Here is a 20,333-nt window from a genome sequence, read left to right as displayed (position 1 = left end):
CTGTTGTTGGAGTTTAAAGACTTGTTCTTTCCATGTGGGCCATTGCCTGCAATGCACACGATGCAACACAGGATTCCTGAGGGGAACAAAGCACCAGTGTACTGGAGGCTGTACAGGATGCCACAGTCTCTGTAGACAATTTTTGAAGAGTTTGTCTACCAACAGTTAGCTGCTAGCATAACAGCAGAAGAGCAGCAGTTATCCATATGCCGAAAAAGTCTATAGACATTACAAGGAAGTACCGATTACGCTGCAGCTACTGCCATTTGAACAGTAAGACAGTAACAGATGCTTGCCCCATTCTGGATATCAGCAAAACCATTGAAAATCTTGGGCAGTGCCAGTATTTCTCGATGATGGTCTTAAGGAGTGGGTACTATCAGTTGGAGGTGGCTCCAGAGGATAGATAGAAGACTGTGTTTTCAGTACCTTGTGGAAATTACCAGTGTAAAAGAATGTCATTTGGTTTAAAATACACCAGCAACATTCCAGCATTTGGTTGGTGGGAGTCTTGAATAGATGAAAGCCTTATCAACATTTGGCGTATATGGATGACATAATTGTTCTTTCAAGGGATATGCAAGACCACCAACTGAGATAAGTGCTAACGAGGTTACAAGCTGTACATTTAACACTGAGTACTAAGAGGTGTCATTTACACTGGAAGAAATAAATTACTTGGGTCATGTACTTAGTAAGAAAGGTGTGAAGACTAATCTGAGGTTAATACAGGTGATGCAAGATTTCCCACTGCCTGGAAAAAGCAAAGACTTCCAGTCTTTCTTGGGCCTCACAAATTATTATCAAAAATTTGTGAGAGGATTGTCTGACACAGCACAACTATTTGTGCAATTACTAAGAAAAGGTATCAAATTTGTGTGGTCTGAGGAGTGTCAGAAAGCATCTGAAGGGTTAAAGTAAGTATAGACGATAGGTGCAGTGTTGGTATTCATGCACTTTTGGACAGAATTTATATTATTGTGCAATGCATTGAACCATGCTCTTGGGTGTGTGTTGAGCCAGGTCAATTGAGAACGGCCTACTACTTTTGCATCGAAACAAATGAATGGAGCTGAGAGTAATTATTCTACCATGGAGAGAGAGATGCTTAGCCTAATGTATGTAGTAGTATACTTCCATTTTTACCTGTATAGGAGGAAGTTTAAAGTAGTGACTAACCACGATGCTTTGAGGTGGTTACCAAGTTTGAAGGACCCACCCAGTAGACTGAAGAAGTGGCCATTAAAACTCAGTGAATTTGGGTACAAAGTACTCCACAAACCAGGAAGAAATATGGAAATGTGGACACACTAAGCAGGAAGGTCGGGCAGGGCACTGGATCAAGACTTAACTGAGTGGCAAGCAGCACAGAGTGCTGAGTTTAATGTGAGCAGTACAGTAAGCACTAGCAGTTTGGTATGTGTAATGATTTGTTATGCAAGGAGATGAGACTGGGGTGACAAGTGGTTGTGCCAGTGAAGCTAAGGGAAGAGGTGCTAAGAGAAATGCATGATCATATTTTGTCTGGCCATGAAGGGTGCAGAGCAATGAATCAGAGGATGGCAGAGAAATACTGGTGGAGAGGAAGAAAAGGTGATGTCGATCAGTATTTCAGGTTATTGGGGTGGATGTGTTTGGCCCATTTAAACAAACTCCAGCAGGGAATTGTTTTGTGCTAACTGTAACAGACCACTCTTCTTGTTATATCGAGATGGTGCCGATGCTGGACCGGAAGGCAGTCACAGCTGTGCAAGTGTTGGTGAATAGATGGATGTTGAAGTTTGGTATAAATGGGTAAGTTAAGAAGTAGTCCACTTGATCCCAGTCAAATGGTGTGAGGGAGGGAATGATTGAGTGAAAGAAATGGGATAACAAAAGTGTGACATGTATAGATAAGCATAAACTAATTAAACAATGGAAAATCTAGGATGGAATGTAACAGTACCAGAGGAGGAAAGTTGTTACTCACCATATAGTGGAGATGCTGAGTCACGATAGGCACAATAAAAAGATTCACATACTCATAGCTCTCGGCCATTAAGCCTCTGTCAGCAGTATACACACATACACACATGCGCGCGCACACACACACACACACACACACACACACACACACTCACGCAAACGCAACTTGCACACACGTCTGCAGTCTCAGAGAGCTGAAACTACACCGCAAGCAGCAGCACCAGCGCATGATGGGAGTGGCAACTGGGTGGGGGTAAGGAGGAGGCTGGGGCGGACAGGGGGAGGGATAATATGGTGGGAGTGGCAGACAGTGAAGTGTTGCAGTTTAGACGGAGGGCAGGAGAGAAGGTGCGGAGGGGGGAGGGGGTAAGTAGTGGAAGGAGAGGAATAAAAATAAGAAGAAATTAAGAGACTGGGTGTGGCGGTGAAATGACGGCTGTGTAGTGCTGGTATGGGAACAGGGAGGGGGCTGGATGGGTGAGGACAGTGACTAATGAAGGTTGAGGCCAGGAGGGTTATGGGAACATAGGATGTATTGCAGGGAAAGTTCCCACCTGTGCAATTCAGAAAAGCTGGATCCATATGGCACAGGCTGTGATGCAGTCATTGGGATGAGGGGTATCATGTTTGGCAGCGTCTTCAGCAACAGGGTGGTCTACTTGTTTTTTGGCCACAGTTTGTCTAAGGCTGTTCATGTGGACAGACAGCTTACTGGTTGTCATCCCTACATAGAATACAGCACAGTGGTTAAAGCTTAGCAGGTAGCCCTGCCTGTGATGGGGTAGGTGATGTTAGTGACCGGACTGGAGTGGGTGGTCGTAGGAGGATGTATGGGACAGGCAACCCCGTGGGCATCTTTTCCCCTGGCCGATGCTGCATTGCCCATGGGAGCATCTACATGTTGATTTTTCTGGGCCCTTCCTAAATCAGTATTCCCTCATTGTAGTGGATGCCTATTCCATTTCCCTATGTGGCATGTTGTCCGTCCATGTCCATGGTGGCCACTATTTCATCAGTCTAAGACTTTTGCCATTGAGGACCTTCCATGTACCGTGGTTACCGATAATGGCCCCCAGTTTGTTTCTCAAGAATTTACATCCTTTTGTCTAGCTAGTGGTGCTTGCCATCTCACAGTTCCCCCATTTCATCCTCAGTCTCATGGTGAGACCAAATGTATTGCTGGGTCCTGTTTCCAATGCCCCTGCTGAAGTCTCTGACACTGACTGCGATGAGGGCGTCACTATGGAGACGTCATTCCTGGTCCTGCCCTATGGCATCTGACGAGTGGGGGGACGGCGCACCAACCTGTCCCCTCATCACTTCCGCAACGGCTCGCCAGTGCCTGTCTGCCACACAATGTAGCAGCAGCCGTCATCGGGTGATGAAATGGTTGCCAGCACAGTCAGTGGTGTTTTATGTGACTCATAATCTCAGTTACTTGTGAGATCAGTGCTTTTTTTTTTGCGGTACTACGTCCCATGAATCATCTTTGTTTTTGCTTTAACAATAGGATTTTCTGCTATGTGAGGACTCCACAGCACAGTGTATTTTCATAAGCAAACAAAAGACCTAATTACTGGTGCTCAGTGGAGTATACGAAATTACTTGCCCGATTGTAATAAGTTTTGTGTTGGTCAGTCAGGAAGAGACACATCAGCTAGGTTGGCTGAATACGATTGCAGGTGGAGGTTGCAGCACAATGATTCCACATTTTCTGAGCACGTACTGAGTGAAGGTCTCAACTATGTCACAGTCCCATGTCCTCCACTCAGCCAACAAAAGCGTAAGACTCAACCTGTTAGAAGCCTGGGAAATCAACAACAGTCCTGATTTAAAATTAAATGACCAATTGCAGTTTAATGCTTCCCTTCTTTTAAACTTTTTAATTCTCACTGCTTTCCAAATGCTTCCCACCTGTCTATTCCCCCATTTTCCTGTATTTATTTATTATGATTGGCCATTTACTAAATATATTCTATTGTTATGATTGTCAGTTCTATCGTTTACTCTGTTTATGTATCATTTTACATATATATTACCTTTACAAGTAATCCTTTGTACTCTTGTAAAATTAAAAAAAAAAATATTTGGCTCATTAACTTAAATTGTTATATAGCCACTATTTTCAAGTTTAGTGTTAATGCTTTTCCTGGTTTGCTTCCGTTATGTTTATTTACTGTCCAATGAGTTACCTTTTCAATTGTATTAGCTGTCCATGCATGAGCAGATTTCCGTGATGAGTCTAATCCACTACCCAGTTCCATGGGTATCTCTCATCATGAGCCTAGCCTACCCATCTGACACCTGTCATTTCCCACTGATGCATGGGCCATGCCTGTCATGTCTAGTCTTTCCGAGCTGCCCACAGACCAGGTCCATTTATGTGTGGGAGCAAATTGGCAGATTTTTAGCCAGGACTGTGTTGCTTGCTTGACAGGCCAGAGACCATGGGCGACAGATTTCAGGAGACACAAGTACGTCTCGCCCAAAAAGTACATCATACATTATGGCGTTTTTGAGACATTATTTGGTTGTAAGACATTTCACACTTTGAAAATAGTTTATATTATTGAGAGAAAGTATGTACAATACTAGGAAGAAAATTGTGGCAGTTTGTAAAAAAAATGGATTGCTGAAAGGCAACATTCCAGATATACAGATCTGATTTAGAATCTAAGGGCATTCCTCTGATATGAATATTCGATATGCTAGTGAAAGGGCATTCTTGAACCTTTGTTAAGTACAGTAATTCATAATAACTGTAAAATAATGGACATAATACAGTTACGGGTAACAGCCTAAAACAATGAACATGCTATAAGCAATGTTTTATTGGCACTTACTATAGTGTCAGTTTATACAACTCCTCCCCTATACCCCCTTTTATGCTTCTTTCAAGAAGCCTACACAGTCTACCAGAGCAACAATTCAGCCACTGGCTTGCTGAAAACTCACGGACTTCCTAAATGAGGCCCATTGTGAAATTCCCTGTGTTTGTGTATCTGCTGAGAAGCCAGATTACCATGTCCGGGTACTGCAGTTACCAGTCAGAAGATTATATATTCACTAATGCGCAAGCAGGGACTGGTGATGTTCAAGAATCCAATAGAAATATCCATGATGATGATGATGATGATGATGATGATCGGTTTGTGGGACACTCAACTGCGCGGTCATCAGCGCCCGTACAAAGTCCGCATTTTTACACAGGCCAATTTTTTACTCATTCCAATCTACCCACTGTCATGAATGATGATGATGATGATGATAATGATAATGATAATGATGATCATGAAATGAAAAGGACAACACAAACACAAAGTCCCCGGGCAGAGAAAATCCCCTACCCGGCTGGGAACTGAATCCCGGACCCCGTGATACAGAGACAGCAACACTAGCCACTAGCTGCAGACAGAAATATCCGTGGCTTGGTGCTAAAATCTGATATTTTGTGGCCAGTTATTATTGCTGCACTGCCAAAGATGGTATTTAGCATGTGTCCGTGCTTCTGTCTAGAAGAGTAACTTCTATTCCAATGTTGTGTAAAAACATAGTAACTTCTCAGACGATCACCTTGTAGGGCTAAACATGGTTAAACAAATAAATTAAACCTGTAGAACATCCATAATATTGTGTTTTACATTTATGATACTGATTGAATTTTTACAAAAAATCAGAATCGTTGGCCAGCAATTAGCTTCAGGACTAAGTATCACAGGTAGACACATATGAAAAAACTGTGCTAGCTTTTGGAACTCTAAGAAACAAACAATTCCCCCCCCCCCCCCCCCGCTCCCCCCTCCCACAACACACACACGCACACAGACACACACACACACACACACACACACACACACACACACATACATACGCTCTCTCTCTCTCTCTCTCTCTTTTACTCAAGAACTCACAACTGCCTCCAACGAACTCTTTACCCCTTCTGACATGTGCAACCACACATTCTCAAAATACATATGAACAACCATTCCAACTGTCACATTGTAGCAGGCTCAAAGTTCCTACTACTAGCACCTTCAACACTTCATGCAGAGCCTCCTGTCAACGTAAAAGGTACCAACCATTTCCTGGAACATCTCATATCCATCCCCATCCCCCATCTTTTTTGTCTGGACTCATAGTCACACGGAACTCTTCCATTTCCTGCAACAGGTTAACTCCTTTTTACAACTCAATTTCACTAGCACCTTTTCCAAATCTGAATTCTTCTTCCTTGAAGTTGACCTCCATCTCATTTAAGCTCAAATCCAAAGCTCATTCCATACAGAACCAATCAATAAACAACAGCTCCACTTTGACAACTGTCACCTGTTCCACACCAAACACTCCCTTTCCTACAGCCTATGAATCCATGGCAGATGTATCAACTCCCACATCAAATTTCTCAACATCTATATAAAAACTTCTCGCTCAACTACCCCATAGATTGTGTCCACAAACAAAGCTCTTGCCTAATCTCCTCCTCTCACCTTTCAACAAATACAGCTCCTGATGGGAAATTTTGATGCACTACTTGTCATTCAAATTTAGTTGGTTGGTTGGTTTAAAAGAGGGGGAAAGGGACCAAACTACGAGGTCATCGGCCCCTTGTTCCTAATAAAACAATGCCACCAGTGTGAAAATAAAACAGACGAGACATATAACACAAAGCGGAAAGAAAGGAAAGACCACAAGAACAAAGGAAAGGCAACGAACCCTAAAAGGAACAAAAGAGGACAAGAAAACAACAGAGAGATGCAAGAAACAGTTAGAAGAGAGTAAAACAAGGAAGCAGATTACATTGGCTGCCCGACCATGAAAATAAAAAGGAAAAGCCAGCCACCCTGCAACACACTAAAACCTCCACCCTAAAAGCACTACGGTGGAGGACACAGAGTGACAAAGGACATGTGCTAAACTCAGATCAATGATAAAACCCACGCTCATGGATGATATGTAAAACCAAATCAGCTGATGAGGCTTTGTCTGCTAAAATCAATGATAACAAGTCCGGCAACCGAAGATGAATTTGCAGGGCAGCCAAAGAAGGACGGAGCAGAAGAATAATGGCCACTGTCAACTGGGCACCGTACCAACACTGAGGTGGGTCTTCACGGTGCAGGAGGTAACCGTGGGTTGCCCAGGCATGGCCAATGTGGAGCTGGCAGAGAACCACGGAGACCCTGCAAGAGGCCCTCATCAAGGACTTCCACACATTCGTGGTCCCCTTAATGGCTCTTAATTTGTTGTGCGTACTGATATTTTGCCATTCCGTATCCCAAAGCTGAAAAACCTTGCAGGGTAATAACGAATGTAGGTCAGCTGCAGGGATGCCCATCTCCAGAAGTGGTTTCCATGAAACCTGTTTGGCCAGCCTGTCAGCAAGTTCATTTCCTGGGATTCCGACATGACCAGGGGTCCAGATGAACACCACTGAACGACTGGACCGTTCCACGGCATAGATGGACTCCTGGATGAACTCTACCAAAGGATGACGAGGGCAGCACTGGTTGATAGTTTTCAGGCTGCACAAGGAGTAAGTACACAGAAGAAAGGATTCCTCAGGGCATGAAGGGTGCATGAGAAATGGCCACCAGCTCTGCAGTAAATACACTACAGCCTTTGGGTAAGGAATGCTGTTCAATATGGCCGCCATGAACGTAGGCAAAGCCTATGCAACCATCAGCCATTGAGCCGTCAGTGTAAACCACTTCAGAGCCCCAGAACACGTCAAGAATCGAGAGGAAGTGACAGTGGAGAGCCACAGGGTTAACAGAGTCCTTAGGGCCACGTGACAGGTCCAGACGAAGCTGCACCCGAGGCGTACACCATGGAGGTGTATGTGAACGGACCGCAAGTAGAGGTGGTAAAGGGAAGGACTCCAGTTCGAAGAGAAGGGACTGCATGCAAACAGCAATCATTAGCCGTGACCTGGGCCGCCGATGCGGGAGATGGACTGCCGTGGACGGAAAAAGATGCTCAGGAGAACTATGAATGTGTGAACTGGTGAGCAGATATGCACGTCTGATCTGCAATGGAGAGACCCCAGCCTCCACCAGTACGCTGGTCACCGAACTCGTCCTAAAAGCTCCTGTCACTAGTCGAACCCCGCAGTGGTGCACATGGTCAAGTAAATGCAATGCTGAGGGTGCTGCTGAACCATAAACCACACTCCTGTAGTCAATTTGGGATTGCCAAGGGCTCTGTAGAGCTGCAGCAGCGTAGAGTGATCTGCACCCCAATTGGTGTTGCTCAGGCAACGGAGTGCGTTGAGGTGCTGCCAGCACTTCTGCTTGAGCTGACGAAGGTGAGGAAGTCAAGTCAATCAAGTGTCGAAAACCAGTCCTAAGAATCAATACGTCTCCACTACGGTGAGTGGATCATCATGAAGGTAAAGTTCTGGGTCCGGATGAATGGTACAATGCCAACAGAAGTGCATGACACACGACTTTGTGGCTGAAAACTGGCGGCTGTGGGCTAGAGCCCATGACTGCACCTTATGGATGGCTCCCTGTAGGCGACACTCAGCAACACCAGTACTGGAGCTGCAGTACAAAATGCAGAAGTTGTCTACATACAGAGAAGGTGAGACGGAGGACCCGACAGCTGCTGCTAGACCATTAATGGCCACTAAAAATAGAGATACACTCAATACAGAGCCCTGCGGGACTCCATTCTCCTGGATATGGATGGAACTATGGGAGGCACCAACTTGGACATGGAAAGTATGAAGTGACAGGAAGTTTCGGATAAAAATCGGGAGCGGGCAAGGGTATGTCGTCGCCAGGTCATGTCATATGCTTTACGTAAGGCAAAAAAGACGGCAACCAGGTGTTGCTGTCTGGAAAAGGCTGTTCAGATGGCAGACTTGAGGGACACAAGATTATCAGTGGTACAGTGACCCTGGCGGAAGCCACTCTGACATGGAGCCAGTAGGCCACGTGACTCCAGGACCAAACCCAACTGCTGACATACCATACAGTCCAGCAGCTTACAAAGAACATTGGTGAGGCTGATGGGCCAATAGCTATCCACATGAAGCAGGTTTTTATGGGGTTTGAGCATCGGAATGGTGGTGCTCTCCTGCCATTCCGATGGAAAGATGCCATCGCACCAGATCCAGTTGAAGGTGACGAGGAGGTGTCGCTTGTAGTCAGATGAGAGATGTTTAATCATCTAGTTGTGGATCCGATCAGGCCCAAGAGCTATGTCGGGGCAATGTGCGAGGGCACTGAGGAGCTCCCACTCCGTTATAGGATTCTCTGTGGCGTGTAGTGAATGAGAGGACGTTCCCTTCCAGCATTCAAATTGGAACAGGCCCCGAATGCATAAGTACAAGATTAGATTAGATTTACTTTCATTCCAATTGATCCTTAGTGAGGAGGTCCTCCAGCATGTAGAACATGTCAGAGAAACATAAATACATGACAAATATTTACAACTAAAACAAATAAGCTAATGTGCCATTCCACAGGTCCCAAGTGGAATGATCATCATTTTTTAATGATCACTATATCAAAGAGTCATTTTACAAATACTAATGCACTGAATTTAAAATAAAAAAGTTTTTTCATTTATTTACAAGGTAATAAACGTGTAATACAACTACTATAATACTTATTTACAATGAACACATTACTGCACAGGAATGGTGCAGAAGTTAGATTGTACTCTCTCTCTCTCTCTCTCTCTCTCTCTCTCTCTCTCTCACACACACACACACACACACACACACATTTACAATGAACATATTACTGCTTGGTTGTTAAGTTTTTTTATGGCTGCTGGCAAGTTATTGAAAATGTGTGTTCCTGAATAATGCACACCTTTTTGTACAAGACTAAGTGACTTTAAATCCTTGTGAAGATTATTCTTATTTCTAGTATTGATTCCATGAATTGAGCTGTTGGTTTGAAAAAGCGATATATTTTTAATGACAAATTTCATTAAGGAATAAATATATTGGGAAGCAGTAGTTAGTATCCCTAGTTCCCTAAACAGGCTTCTGCAGGATGTTCTTGAGTTCACACCACATATAACTCTTACTGCACGTTTTTGTGCCTGGAAAAATTTAGCTTGGCTTGATGAATTACCCCAAAAAATAATCCCATATGACATTATGGAATGAAAGTAAGCATAGTATGCCAGCCTTTTCATTTTTATATCCCCTATGTCCGACACAATTCGCATTGCAAATAGAGATTTGTTCTGTGGTGTGCTCCTCCCAGGTGAATTTATTATCAAGCTGTAATCCCAAGAATTTAACACTGTCCACTTCTTCTATCTGCTTGTCATCGTATGTTAGGCATATACTCGTGGGATACCCCTTACAAGTTCTGAACTGCATGTAGTATGTTTTTTTCAAAGCTTAGTTACAAAGAATTGGCTAGGAAGCAGTGATTAATGTCCACAAATATTTTATTAGCTGATATTTCTAAGACTACACTTGATTTGCTATTTATTGCAATGTTTGTATCATCAGCAAACAAAACGAACTTGGCATCTGGTAATGTTACTGATGAAAGGTCATTGATATACACAAGAAAAAGTAAGGGGCCCCAAAATGGAACCTTGTGGGACCCCACATGTAATTAGTTCCCAGGTAGATGATGCCTGATAGCTTGATACATGTCTCTTTCCTAATAACCCCCTTTGTTTCCTGCCAGAGATATAAGATTTGAACCATTTTGCAGCATTTCCTGCTACGCTATAATATTCTAATTTATTTAAAAGGATACTGTGATTTACACAGTCAAATGCTTTTGACAGATCACAAAATATACCAGTTGCCTGAAATTTTTTGTCTAATGAATTAAGCACATTTTCACTGTAAGTGTAGATAGCCTTCTCAATATCAGAACCCTTTGGAAATCCAAACTGTGACTTTGACAGTATGTTATTTGAGATAAGATGGTTATAAAGCCGATTGTACATTACTTTTTCTAAAATTTTTGAGAATGCTGGCAACAGTGAAACTGGAAGGAAATTTGATGCTATTTCTTTATTTCCCTTCTTAATCAGTGGCTTAACTTCAGCATATTTCAACCCTTCAGGAAATATTCCACTGATAAACGACTGGTTACACAGATAGCTTAATATGTTACTTAGCTCAGAATCACATTCTTTAATTAACTTTGTTGATATTTCGTCATACCCACTATATGTTTTTGATTTTAAAGATTTTATGATGGAAATCTGGTTCTGCCGGTCTCCTCCTTCACTATATCCCATATTGTCTTTATTTTGTTATCTGATATGACTATCTTTTCCTTATAATATTTGCTTTGATGTCCACATTACAGTCTTTAATATTTTGCAGTATTTCTTGTAATGTGCTATAGCATCAACATCGTAACTGTTTTGGATTGACAGATAGTTTTCTTTTTGTTTTGCAAGATACCCCTATTCCTTGAGTAATCCATGGCTTCTTTGTAGACTTTGCTCTATCCCTGGTAAGTTTTGGGGGGAAAACAGTGTTCGAATAAGGTAAGCACTTTATTAGCAAAAAGTGTTATATTTTTCATTCATGCCATGAGCACTGTAAACATCAGTCCAGTGAATGTCTCTGAGGAGTGTCCTAAAATAATCGATTTTTGGCTTATTGTTTACCCTCTTGAGCTCAGATTTAACAGATTTTATATCCTGTTCAGTATTAACATTTAACAGAAGGAACTGCATGTCATGGTCTGAGAGACCATTGATTATTGGTTTTGTAACATAATTTTGTTCATTGGACTTTTCTATAAAGATATTATCAATGGCTGTTTGTGAGCAATTGGCTACCCTAGTGGGGAACTTTACAGTGGGAATTAAGTTGAATGATAGTGTTACTAACTCAAATAAGTTCTTATTGGGAGAGTCTCTAAGGAAATCTACATTGAAATCACCAGAAACCACTATTTCTTTGTTTTTGGTTGTTAAATGGGTCAGTACAGCTTCAAAGTGGTTTACGAATAGATTAAAGTTACCTGCAGGTGATCGATATAAACTTAATATTATGAAGGATTTTTTGTGAAATTCTACTTCTGTTGCACATGCTTCCATATGCTGTTCTAGGCAAAAATTTTGAATGTCTATGTTCTTAAATTTATGACAGTTCCTGATGAATGTGGCAACTCCTCCGTTCTCCATTTCTGTTCTACAGAAGTGAGATGCTAAGCTAAACCCTGTAACACTTAAAAGTTCTATACCAGTGGTCACATGATGTTCAGAGAGGCAGATTATGTCATCTGGGTTTGAAGACTCTAATTCATCTATGCAGATAGTTAATTCATTAATTTTATTTCTCAGTCTTCTAATATTTTGATGCAATAAAGATAGCTGACATTTCACATTGACTGAGTTAAAATTGGGTAGAGTTAAAATATCTGCTGACTGTTGAAAATTCTTAACCAATAGCTGTTTATGCTGATGTAATAAGCTAGAATTATGTTTTTTAGTTTCTTTCTCAAACTGAAGGTTTGTCTCAGTTCTAACCTCTCTTAAAATTTGGTTTCTTTCTGTCCTCTCTACCCTAAAAAAGGGTCTTTTCTGAACCCTATAACCACTGGTATTTTACCACTCATGACAGTGCCTCCCCCCTTTAACTTTCCTGCTATTTTCCCAGCCAGTTTACCCTTCCCCTTCCTGTTAAGGTGAAGGCCATGCCTATTGAGAGAATCAACAGGAACCGCACCAATTTGTGACCCTGCACCCGACATAAGCAGCTGTTCCAGCTCCAAATTAACTCTCTTGACAGAAGAGTTCAAATGAGGTCGGTCATGGCGCCCAAGAACAGATACAAACTCAACACTAGTATGCTTCGATGCTGATGCAATCTTTGCCAGGTCACACTCTATACTGTACCCAGGATCTCTGTCAATACTGTTACCTGCCTCACCCACTATAACCACGGTGTCTTCCTTAGTGAAATCTTTGCAAAGTGATCCTAAATCCTCTGTCACCTAGACTCTTTTCGAGTCAAGTCCTGAAATGAGATAATCTCTCCCTAGTATCCTTCCCACACCCTGCACTATCACTTTCTGTTGCTCTCCTAACCTCCTTGTCAAATAGAGCCTGTGGGTTATGCATTTTTTTAAAAATAGTCATTAAAGGAATGGTTCCATAGGGTCAATGACAAATTGCCTTCTATAATTGGAGAAAGGAGTAGATCAGCCATGTTAACCACAGAGGAGAATTACCATTACTGCAGATCAGACAATATGGTATTAGCAAACTGTAAGGTCACAGTAAGTCAAAAGTAATAATGCCCACACTATACAAGGAATGTAAAGCAGGCAGAAGCTGAAAGTGAATAGCAGCAGTATCTTAAACTCAGGCTGGGATACAGGAGGGTTGGAATTTCAATAGTGGCAACTACTTATTTACACCTCGTACAAAATAAATATGTGTTTCAAAGTTTTACTGACCTTCAAAGTAGTCACCAGCATTGTGTATAACCCGTTGCCAGCAATGTGGGAGTCGTAGGATACCCTTAGCTGTGCCAGTTGTGTTGACAGTTCGAGCGGTGCAGTCTATTGACCAAGGAATTTGTAGCAGTTCTGAAGCGAATGCCGTGAAGTGTGTCCTTCACTTTAGAAATTGAGTTGAACTTATGAGGTCTTAAGTCGGGAGTGCAGTAGGTGGTATAGCACTTAGCAGCCCCATCAGTCAAACAAAACAGTAACAGCTTGCACTGTACGTGCTTGAGCATTGTCCTCCAAACTTGTGGTCAGGTCCTGCAGAAAGTGTCAGCACTTCTGTCGTGCTGTTCATTTTTGGAACACAACCTATGAGCAGCTTAGAGACAGAAGTGCTGACACTTTCTGCAGGATCTGAACATAATTTTGCAGGACAATGCTCAAGCATGTACAGTGCAAGCTGTTACTGATTTGTTTCACTGATGGACTTGCTAAGTGCTATGCCACCTACTGCACTCCCCTGACTTAAGCCCTCGTGAGTCCAACTCGATTTCTAAACTGAAGGAAACACTTCACGGCATTCGCTTCAGAACTGCTACAAATTCGTCAGCCAACAGACTGCACCGCTCGAACTGTCAACACAACTGGCACTGCTAAGAGTATCCTACGAATTCCACATCGCTGGCAATGGGTTATACAAAATGCTGGTGACTACTTTGAAGGTCAGTAAAATTTTGAAAAACTTATCTATTTTGTACGAACTGTAAATAAATAGCTGCCACTATTTAAGTTCCAACCCTTGTATACTGCAAGCATTGGCTAGCCGCCAATGATGCTGGTATGTTTATTGCCATAAAGAATGCAAAATATCTAATGAGATTATTATTGCAATGAAAATAATAAATTTTCAATTTTTAAAATATAATGTAATTGGATAGATAAAAAAAATCTACCCACCAAATGGCAACAGGAGAAAACACACACATAAGTTTAACAAAATTTGCAAACTTGTGGAGGCAGTGGTTCCTTCTCCTGGCAGAAAGGTTGAAGGGAAAAGAAGACACACGAAGAAGAAGGACTGGCAAGGTTTAGGGCGAGTTTGAAAAAGTCGACCGGAACCCTGAGTCAGGGGAGACTTACAGGACAGTATAAGAAGGAAAGACTGACTGTTGGGGACTACACCATATGAGATTTGAAAACCTCAGTGCTTATAGGTGGAAGATAGGATAATAAACAAGACAGAGATTACTGACAAAACATCATACAAGATTTAATAAGAACAGAAACCTAATTGCATTGTATGTGGTAGAAGTGGGAGATGGGGAAAATAGACAGTTCAGAAAATAAAATGTATAGAAAACTAAAGGGAATGAAGAAAGGGATTGTCACAGAAGAAATTCTGTGACTGAAGAAATTAATGTAAATTGTAGCCAGGTGGGTGATGAGAACCAAGGACATGTTGTCATTACTGAACCTACTCACAGAGTTCTGGGAAGCTAGTGTCTGGGAGAAAAATCTGGATAGACCATACGGTGAAAGTTTCTGCAAAAACAGAGGGAACTTCACCACAGGTTCAAATGAAATCAAAGCCTCATTTGCAAACAAAAGCTGAACAGAGCCAAAATGAGGACAAGAGCAGCAAAGTTGAAGGCATTCAGTGAATTGAAAAGTAACATATATTCAGCCAGTTGGCTAAACTTCCTAGGTAGTTGTTGTCTTGGCTAAAGTCAGTAAATGGATCAAGATAGTCTGTTTATATTATCAGTGATCATACTGGCAATGAAATGGAGGATGATGGTCAGATAGCCAAAATAGTGAACTGCATCTTCCAAAATCGTTTCACTTCAGAAGACCGTAACACAGTTCCTTGCTACAATCATTGTACAAATGCTGAAAGGACAGATATTGAGGCAGATGACACTGGAATAAAAAAATCAGTTAAAAATCACTAAGTAGTGGGAATTTATCAAGACCTAATGGAGTACCTGAATGTGTCAGTACAGATTATGAGAAAGAAACTGCTCTCCTTCTAGCAGCAGATTATTGTAGGCCACCAGAGCAACGACAGATTATTGTAGGCCACCAGAGCAACGAAGCTTACGAAGCAATGAAGCTTAAGGAGCAATGAAGCATACTGATTGAGAAAAATCACAGGTTGTACCCATTTTCAAAAAGGGCCATAGGACAGATGTACATAATTACACCTCTACATCATTACCATCAATGTGTTGGAGGAGGGTGCGACATGTTCTATGCTTGCACTCAATAACCTACTTGGGGAACAAAAATCTCCTCTGAATGAAACAACACAAATTACAACAAACTGAGATCTTGTGAAACTCTGCTTGTTCTGTTTGTTCATAATATCCAGAGCACCATAGACATTGGTTCCCAGGTTGCTGCCAAAATCCTAACCTCAAGGAAGGCACTGTATGCAGATCCCCACTGTTGTTTAGTGAGAAAAGTGTGAACTCACTAAGTATTGGATCATTTCTGACTGGAGCCAGATAGCAGACACAACTTGAAACATCACAATGTGTGGGACAAAATCAGTGGGTGTAAAAGTAACTTTGGAAGGAGTGTTATAGGACCATTATCATGTACAATATATGCTGCCTGATCAAAAATGTGAAGCAACCAGAAGGGGAGGAGGAAGCAAGATGAAACTTCACAGGTTGAGAGAGCATGTGTGATGTTATTTCAGTTGTTACAATATTCAGTCAAATTTACAAAGAACTTGGTAGGATGCACCCACTTATTAGTCTGCTGTTGAACCCTCTGTGGCCTGGTTATATGCACTGACTCAATTGGGAAGGGTACTGCAAAGCCGCCGTGCATCCTCCCATATGAAAAGTTGGCCCACAACTGTTGTAAATAGTCCTTGATATCCTGGATACTGGCCTGGCACAGAGTTGATGACCGAGTTAGCCCCACATATGTTCTATCAGGGGCAAATGTAGGGGTCTTGCCGGCCATGGGAGTACTTCAGTTTGTAGAGACATGTGCCACATATGGATGAGAATGTCCTGTGAAAGACAGTACCAAGTTACAAGTCACGTGACAGGTAACACAGGAGGAGACAGGATTACCATATAGCTGTCAGACTTCCCATAACTTATCAGCCATGACCTTAAGTCATATCCAATGGCTTACCACTGTACCTCTCTATAACGCTCGCCAGTGATGGTCACCCATGACAGTGCCTAACTGCTGTTCATTTCTAAACACAACATGACCCCTATTTATCAGGAATTCATGCTTCCTTGTCACAGCAACACTTGAAATACAACCATTAGTATTATGGTGTTAATGGCAGCCTACACACGGGACAGTAATTCCCTAGTCTGACTGCTGGTAGTGTCCAATCAATGGTGCAGGATGACACAGAACGTTTCAGGGAATCCATTACCTGTTCTCGAATGGCATGCACAGATGTGAAGGTGCAACAATGTGCTTGGTGCACAATATGATGATACACCCTTATGGTGGTAAGATGTATTCGAGTGAAACCTTGATGACAAGTATGGCTGCCCGTACATTCCTGTGCAGCCCAACAGTGGGCCACTGCCATACCTGAATGCCCCACAAATTTGGATATTGCACGATTTGACCAACTGGCCAAATGGAGACCCACAATGAAACTCTATCAGGTTCTGATAACACTGTTTCACATGAGTACGTGGTATCAACAGTGTTCATTCATCACTCCCCTTATATATCCTACCTGTCCTGGTTACAACACTAAACACCAACACTAGTGTACTCTAATGGCTGTTCAACCAGTCAGGGAAAATTGCAACTTTAATCATTTACATACCTGCCAATAGTGTGTATGTGTAAAAGATTACATTGATGTCCAGCCTTGTCTTCTTGGTGCTTCAGTATTTTATGTAATGGATAGTATTAGACACTCCGTGAAATTGTTCACAGATGATGCTGTTATCTACAATGGTCGCATTTGAAGTTTTTTAAAAAAGCAGCCACTAAATGATACTGTTGAGATGTGAAATCGCTGTTGTGATTCTTAAAGTTTATCTGGCAAAATGAGTATTCCATGAGGTTTCAAGATTGCAACTGGATGATGTTGACATCTTGCCATATTTTAGCTGATAATGACATAGTAATATTGAGGTTGTCAGTTGAAATACTTTTGCAAGAGTTGACATTAACTGACTGCAATTCCAAATCTCATGGAATTGTTAAGGCAACTGCTGATGAAATGTAATAAATCCAGATTTGATGCCCAGTCCTGCAACAAATCTTCATTTGCCACATTAGATTTATAAAAGGTAATCTTTTAATTTTAAACAACCAACTTATAGGTGATGCAGTTGAGATGTGACACTACTATTGTTTTAGAATCTGTTGTCTGCTATTTTTAAAACAATGGCAGCTTAGAAACTGGCCAAGTAGCTTGTTTGTTCTGAGCATTTAGAGAAATAGTGTTGTGAAAAAAATGGAAATTTCACATGTAGGTTTTTGGCAGATTATTTTTCATGGTTTAAGGCAATGTTAGAAAAATGTGACTGAGGAAAAGAGAAATCTGTACACATCTTAAACGGGAGACAAAAACTTGGATATTTTCATATGAGCCAGAATTTAAGTAGCAATCAACTGTCTGGATGTTTCAATATGAACTGAAACCAACAAAAGGGGTTGGTTTGAAACAACTTAAAAACCATGACATGCATTCAGAGAGACATTCTGCAACGCATCTGGCACAATAACATGTCAAATACAAGGGCTGTCTTAGTTCAGTGCTACATAATTTAGAGTCAGTTCATAGACCAATTCGAGGGTAGTTCTACGAGTTAACTAAGCTACAATATCTAGGATAAGGGATGTCCAGATCATAGCCATAAATATATCACATTTCAGATTGTGTAAAAGTACTTTTTGATACTGGTAATAAAAAGACAGTAAGTTTCTGACTAGCAGTAAATAATGTTTTGTTTGTACTGTATATGACATGCAAGAGGTGTGTTATTTCCATGAAACAAATGAAAATTTATCTTAGTTCTCAACTGCTTCATATGGTGTTAGAGTTATAAAACTTTAAAATCATTCTCTTATTTGAAAATTCACTTTAAATACCAATGCTTTTCTTCCAAGGTTATTGAAGAAGAAAAGTTACAAGAAAACTGCAAGATAGTGGGAACATATATGCTCACAAAACTCTCTGAACTACGAGACAAGTTTGACTGCATTGGTGATGTTCGGGGAAAAGGTCTAATGATTGGTGTTGAAATGGTAAAGGACAAAAATCAAATGAAACCAATGGCTGCATCTGACATTTTAGATATTTGGGAAGAAATAAAGAAACACGGTATAATTATTGGGAAAGGAGGTGCCCAAGGAAATGTAAGGAATAAAGAATAATCCATTAACAATAAATATGTTCATTTATTGAAGGCACAAAGTAATTAAATGCTTTCACAAATAGTGTTCTAATCATATCTTATTGTTCGCAGGTATTCCGCATTAAACCACCGATGTGCATCACCAAAGAAGATGTAGATTATACAATTTCTGTACTCGACAAAGTTTTGACAAAATATGTAGAAAAAACAAAGCACTAAAAACTGAACTACAAACAAAAATGGCACAATCATTTTGACCTCATCCTATGAGTCTACAAATTTATTTCCCTTTATAGTTATAACAAACATTTTTATGTAACACGTGTTTATCAATTTGATTTTATCACATCCTAATACATCCATAAAATTATGCTGCAATAACAAAAGACAACATAACAAGATTTATAAGATGACTTCTTGTAAATACTTGTATTTGTGTAAGTAAACATACACAAAAAATGTTTTCCCGGACATAATTAATACCTGACCTATCTTTGGCACAATCACAGCCCCTAAAATATTTCAATCAGCAAGCTGCCTGAAACATTAACTGAAAATAAAAATGTCATCAGTGTCTGACCAATCGTCATGTAGTGCAATGAGTAGGTACAGATTTAACAGCATTCAGTTTATAACAAGTTTCTGTGAAAACACAGAAGTTGTGAATATATATACATGCAATTCGTGTAAAACTATACTTTTTCAATATCCCCATAGCTTACATATAAATAACCAAAGTGTGACATTTAATGGCAAAATAAATAAAAAAGAAATAGAAAATTATACAACAGAAAGATTGAACTGACTGATTCGTTCTGTATTAAAACTAAGCAAAAAGCAGTTCTAAATCAATAAATATAAAACAATACTGATTATTTCTTTCAAAAATTTGATTTCAGTGCTATGGTGTAATGTACCATGTGTGTCAATGGTACCTAACAAGAATCATGCCACCTGACTATACGATGTACTATATAGTGCTTTCCTTAACTCTTGACGAGCTTTTGTCAATACATAAGCCATGAGGCACACACCAACCGTGATCTGAAAGAAAAAAAAAATGATAAAGCAGAGAACATACAAATATATTATAAACTATATATTTAAGTATTATATACTGATTGCAACATTCTCTTAATTTATGCTTATAGCAAAGCAAGACTGCTAAGATGTCTAACAATGCCAAAATTAATAACACTCTTTCTTATGGGAATGCAACTGCTTTGTTCCAAGTAAGAGATTGTTCCATGTCACACTTCGAAATTTCATTATTAGAACAACATTTACACAAATATTTACAATGTATTTATGTAACCATATTTTCCAATCAGTAGATTATGCTGAAAACTGCCAATGGGTTTTTATTTAATATGTGATTCAATCATTTGCTTATGAGTGTTCCCTGGAAACACTAACTGTGCCTTAACAACTGCAACCACCAACACCAAAAATAACAAGTTGAAAGTATATTCTCAGACTTCAGAGCTAAAGAGAAAATTTGACATGGTATGCACATGTACACACAATGAAAGACTCCAGTAAAACACACACACAAAAATGGAAAAGATATAATGGACTTGACAAGATGAATATAATGATTGAGCCAATACTG

The 20,333-nt window shown here is 40.7% G+C and overlaps 2 protein-coding genes across 3 annotated transcripts in view; one reads left to right on the top strand and one right to left on the bottom strand.

Moving 5' to 3' along the window:
• Positions 1 to 19,184, top strand: part of LOC124605308 (alanine--glyoxylate aminotransferase 2, mitochondrial-like) — a 153,636-nt gene extending 134,452 nt beyond the window's left edge. The window contains exons 9-10 of the mRNA XM_047136890.1: positions 18,474 to 18,722; positions 18,833 to 19,184. Of these exons, the coding sequence (XP_046992846.1) occupies positions 18,474 to 18,722; positions 18,833 to 18,940 (357 nt within the window). The 3' untranslated portion in view covers positions 18,941 to 19,184. The remainder of the gene's footprint in view (positions 1 to 18,473; positions 18,723 to 18,832) is intronic.
• The window catches only part of LOC124605309 (transmembrane protein 64), a 47,628-nt gene continuing 46,039 nt past the window's right edge, over positions 18,745 to 20,333 (bottom strand). For both annotated transcript variants that reach the window (XM_047136892.1, XM_047136891.1), the window contains one exon: positions 18,745 to 19,765. In XM_047136892.1, coding sequence (XP_046992848.1) covers positions 19,667 to 19,765 — 99 coding nt within the window. In that variant the 3' untranslated portion in view covers positions 18,745 to 19,666. The remainder of the gene's footprint in view (positions 19,766 to 20,333) is intronic.

The sequence above is a fragment of the Schistocerca americana genome, chromosome 3 (assembly GCF_021461395.2).
Source record: "Schistocerca americana isolate TAMUIC-IGC-003095 chromosome 3, iqSchAmer2.1, whole genome shotgun sequence".
NCBI lineage: Eukaryota > Metazoa > Arthropoda > Insecta > Orthoptera > Acrididae > Schistocerca > Schistocerca americana.
The sequence above is the reverse complement of the archived record's forward strand: the minus strand, read 5'-3'. Positions and strand labels throughout refer to the sequence as shown.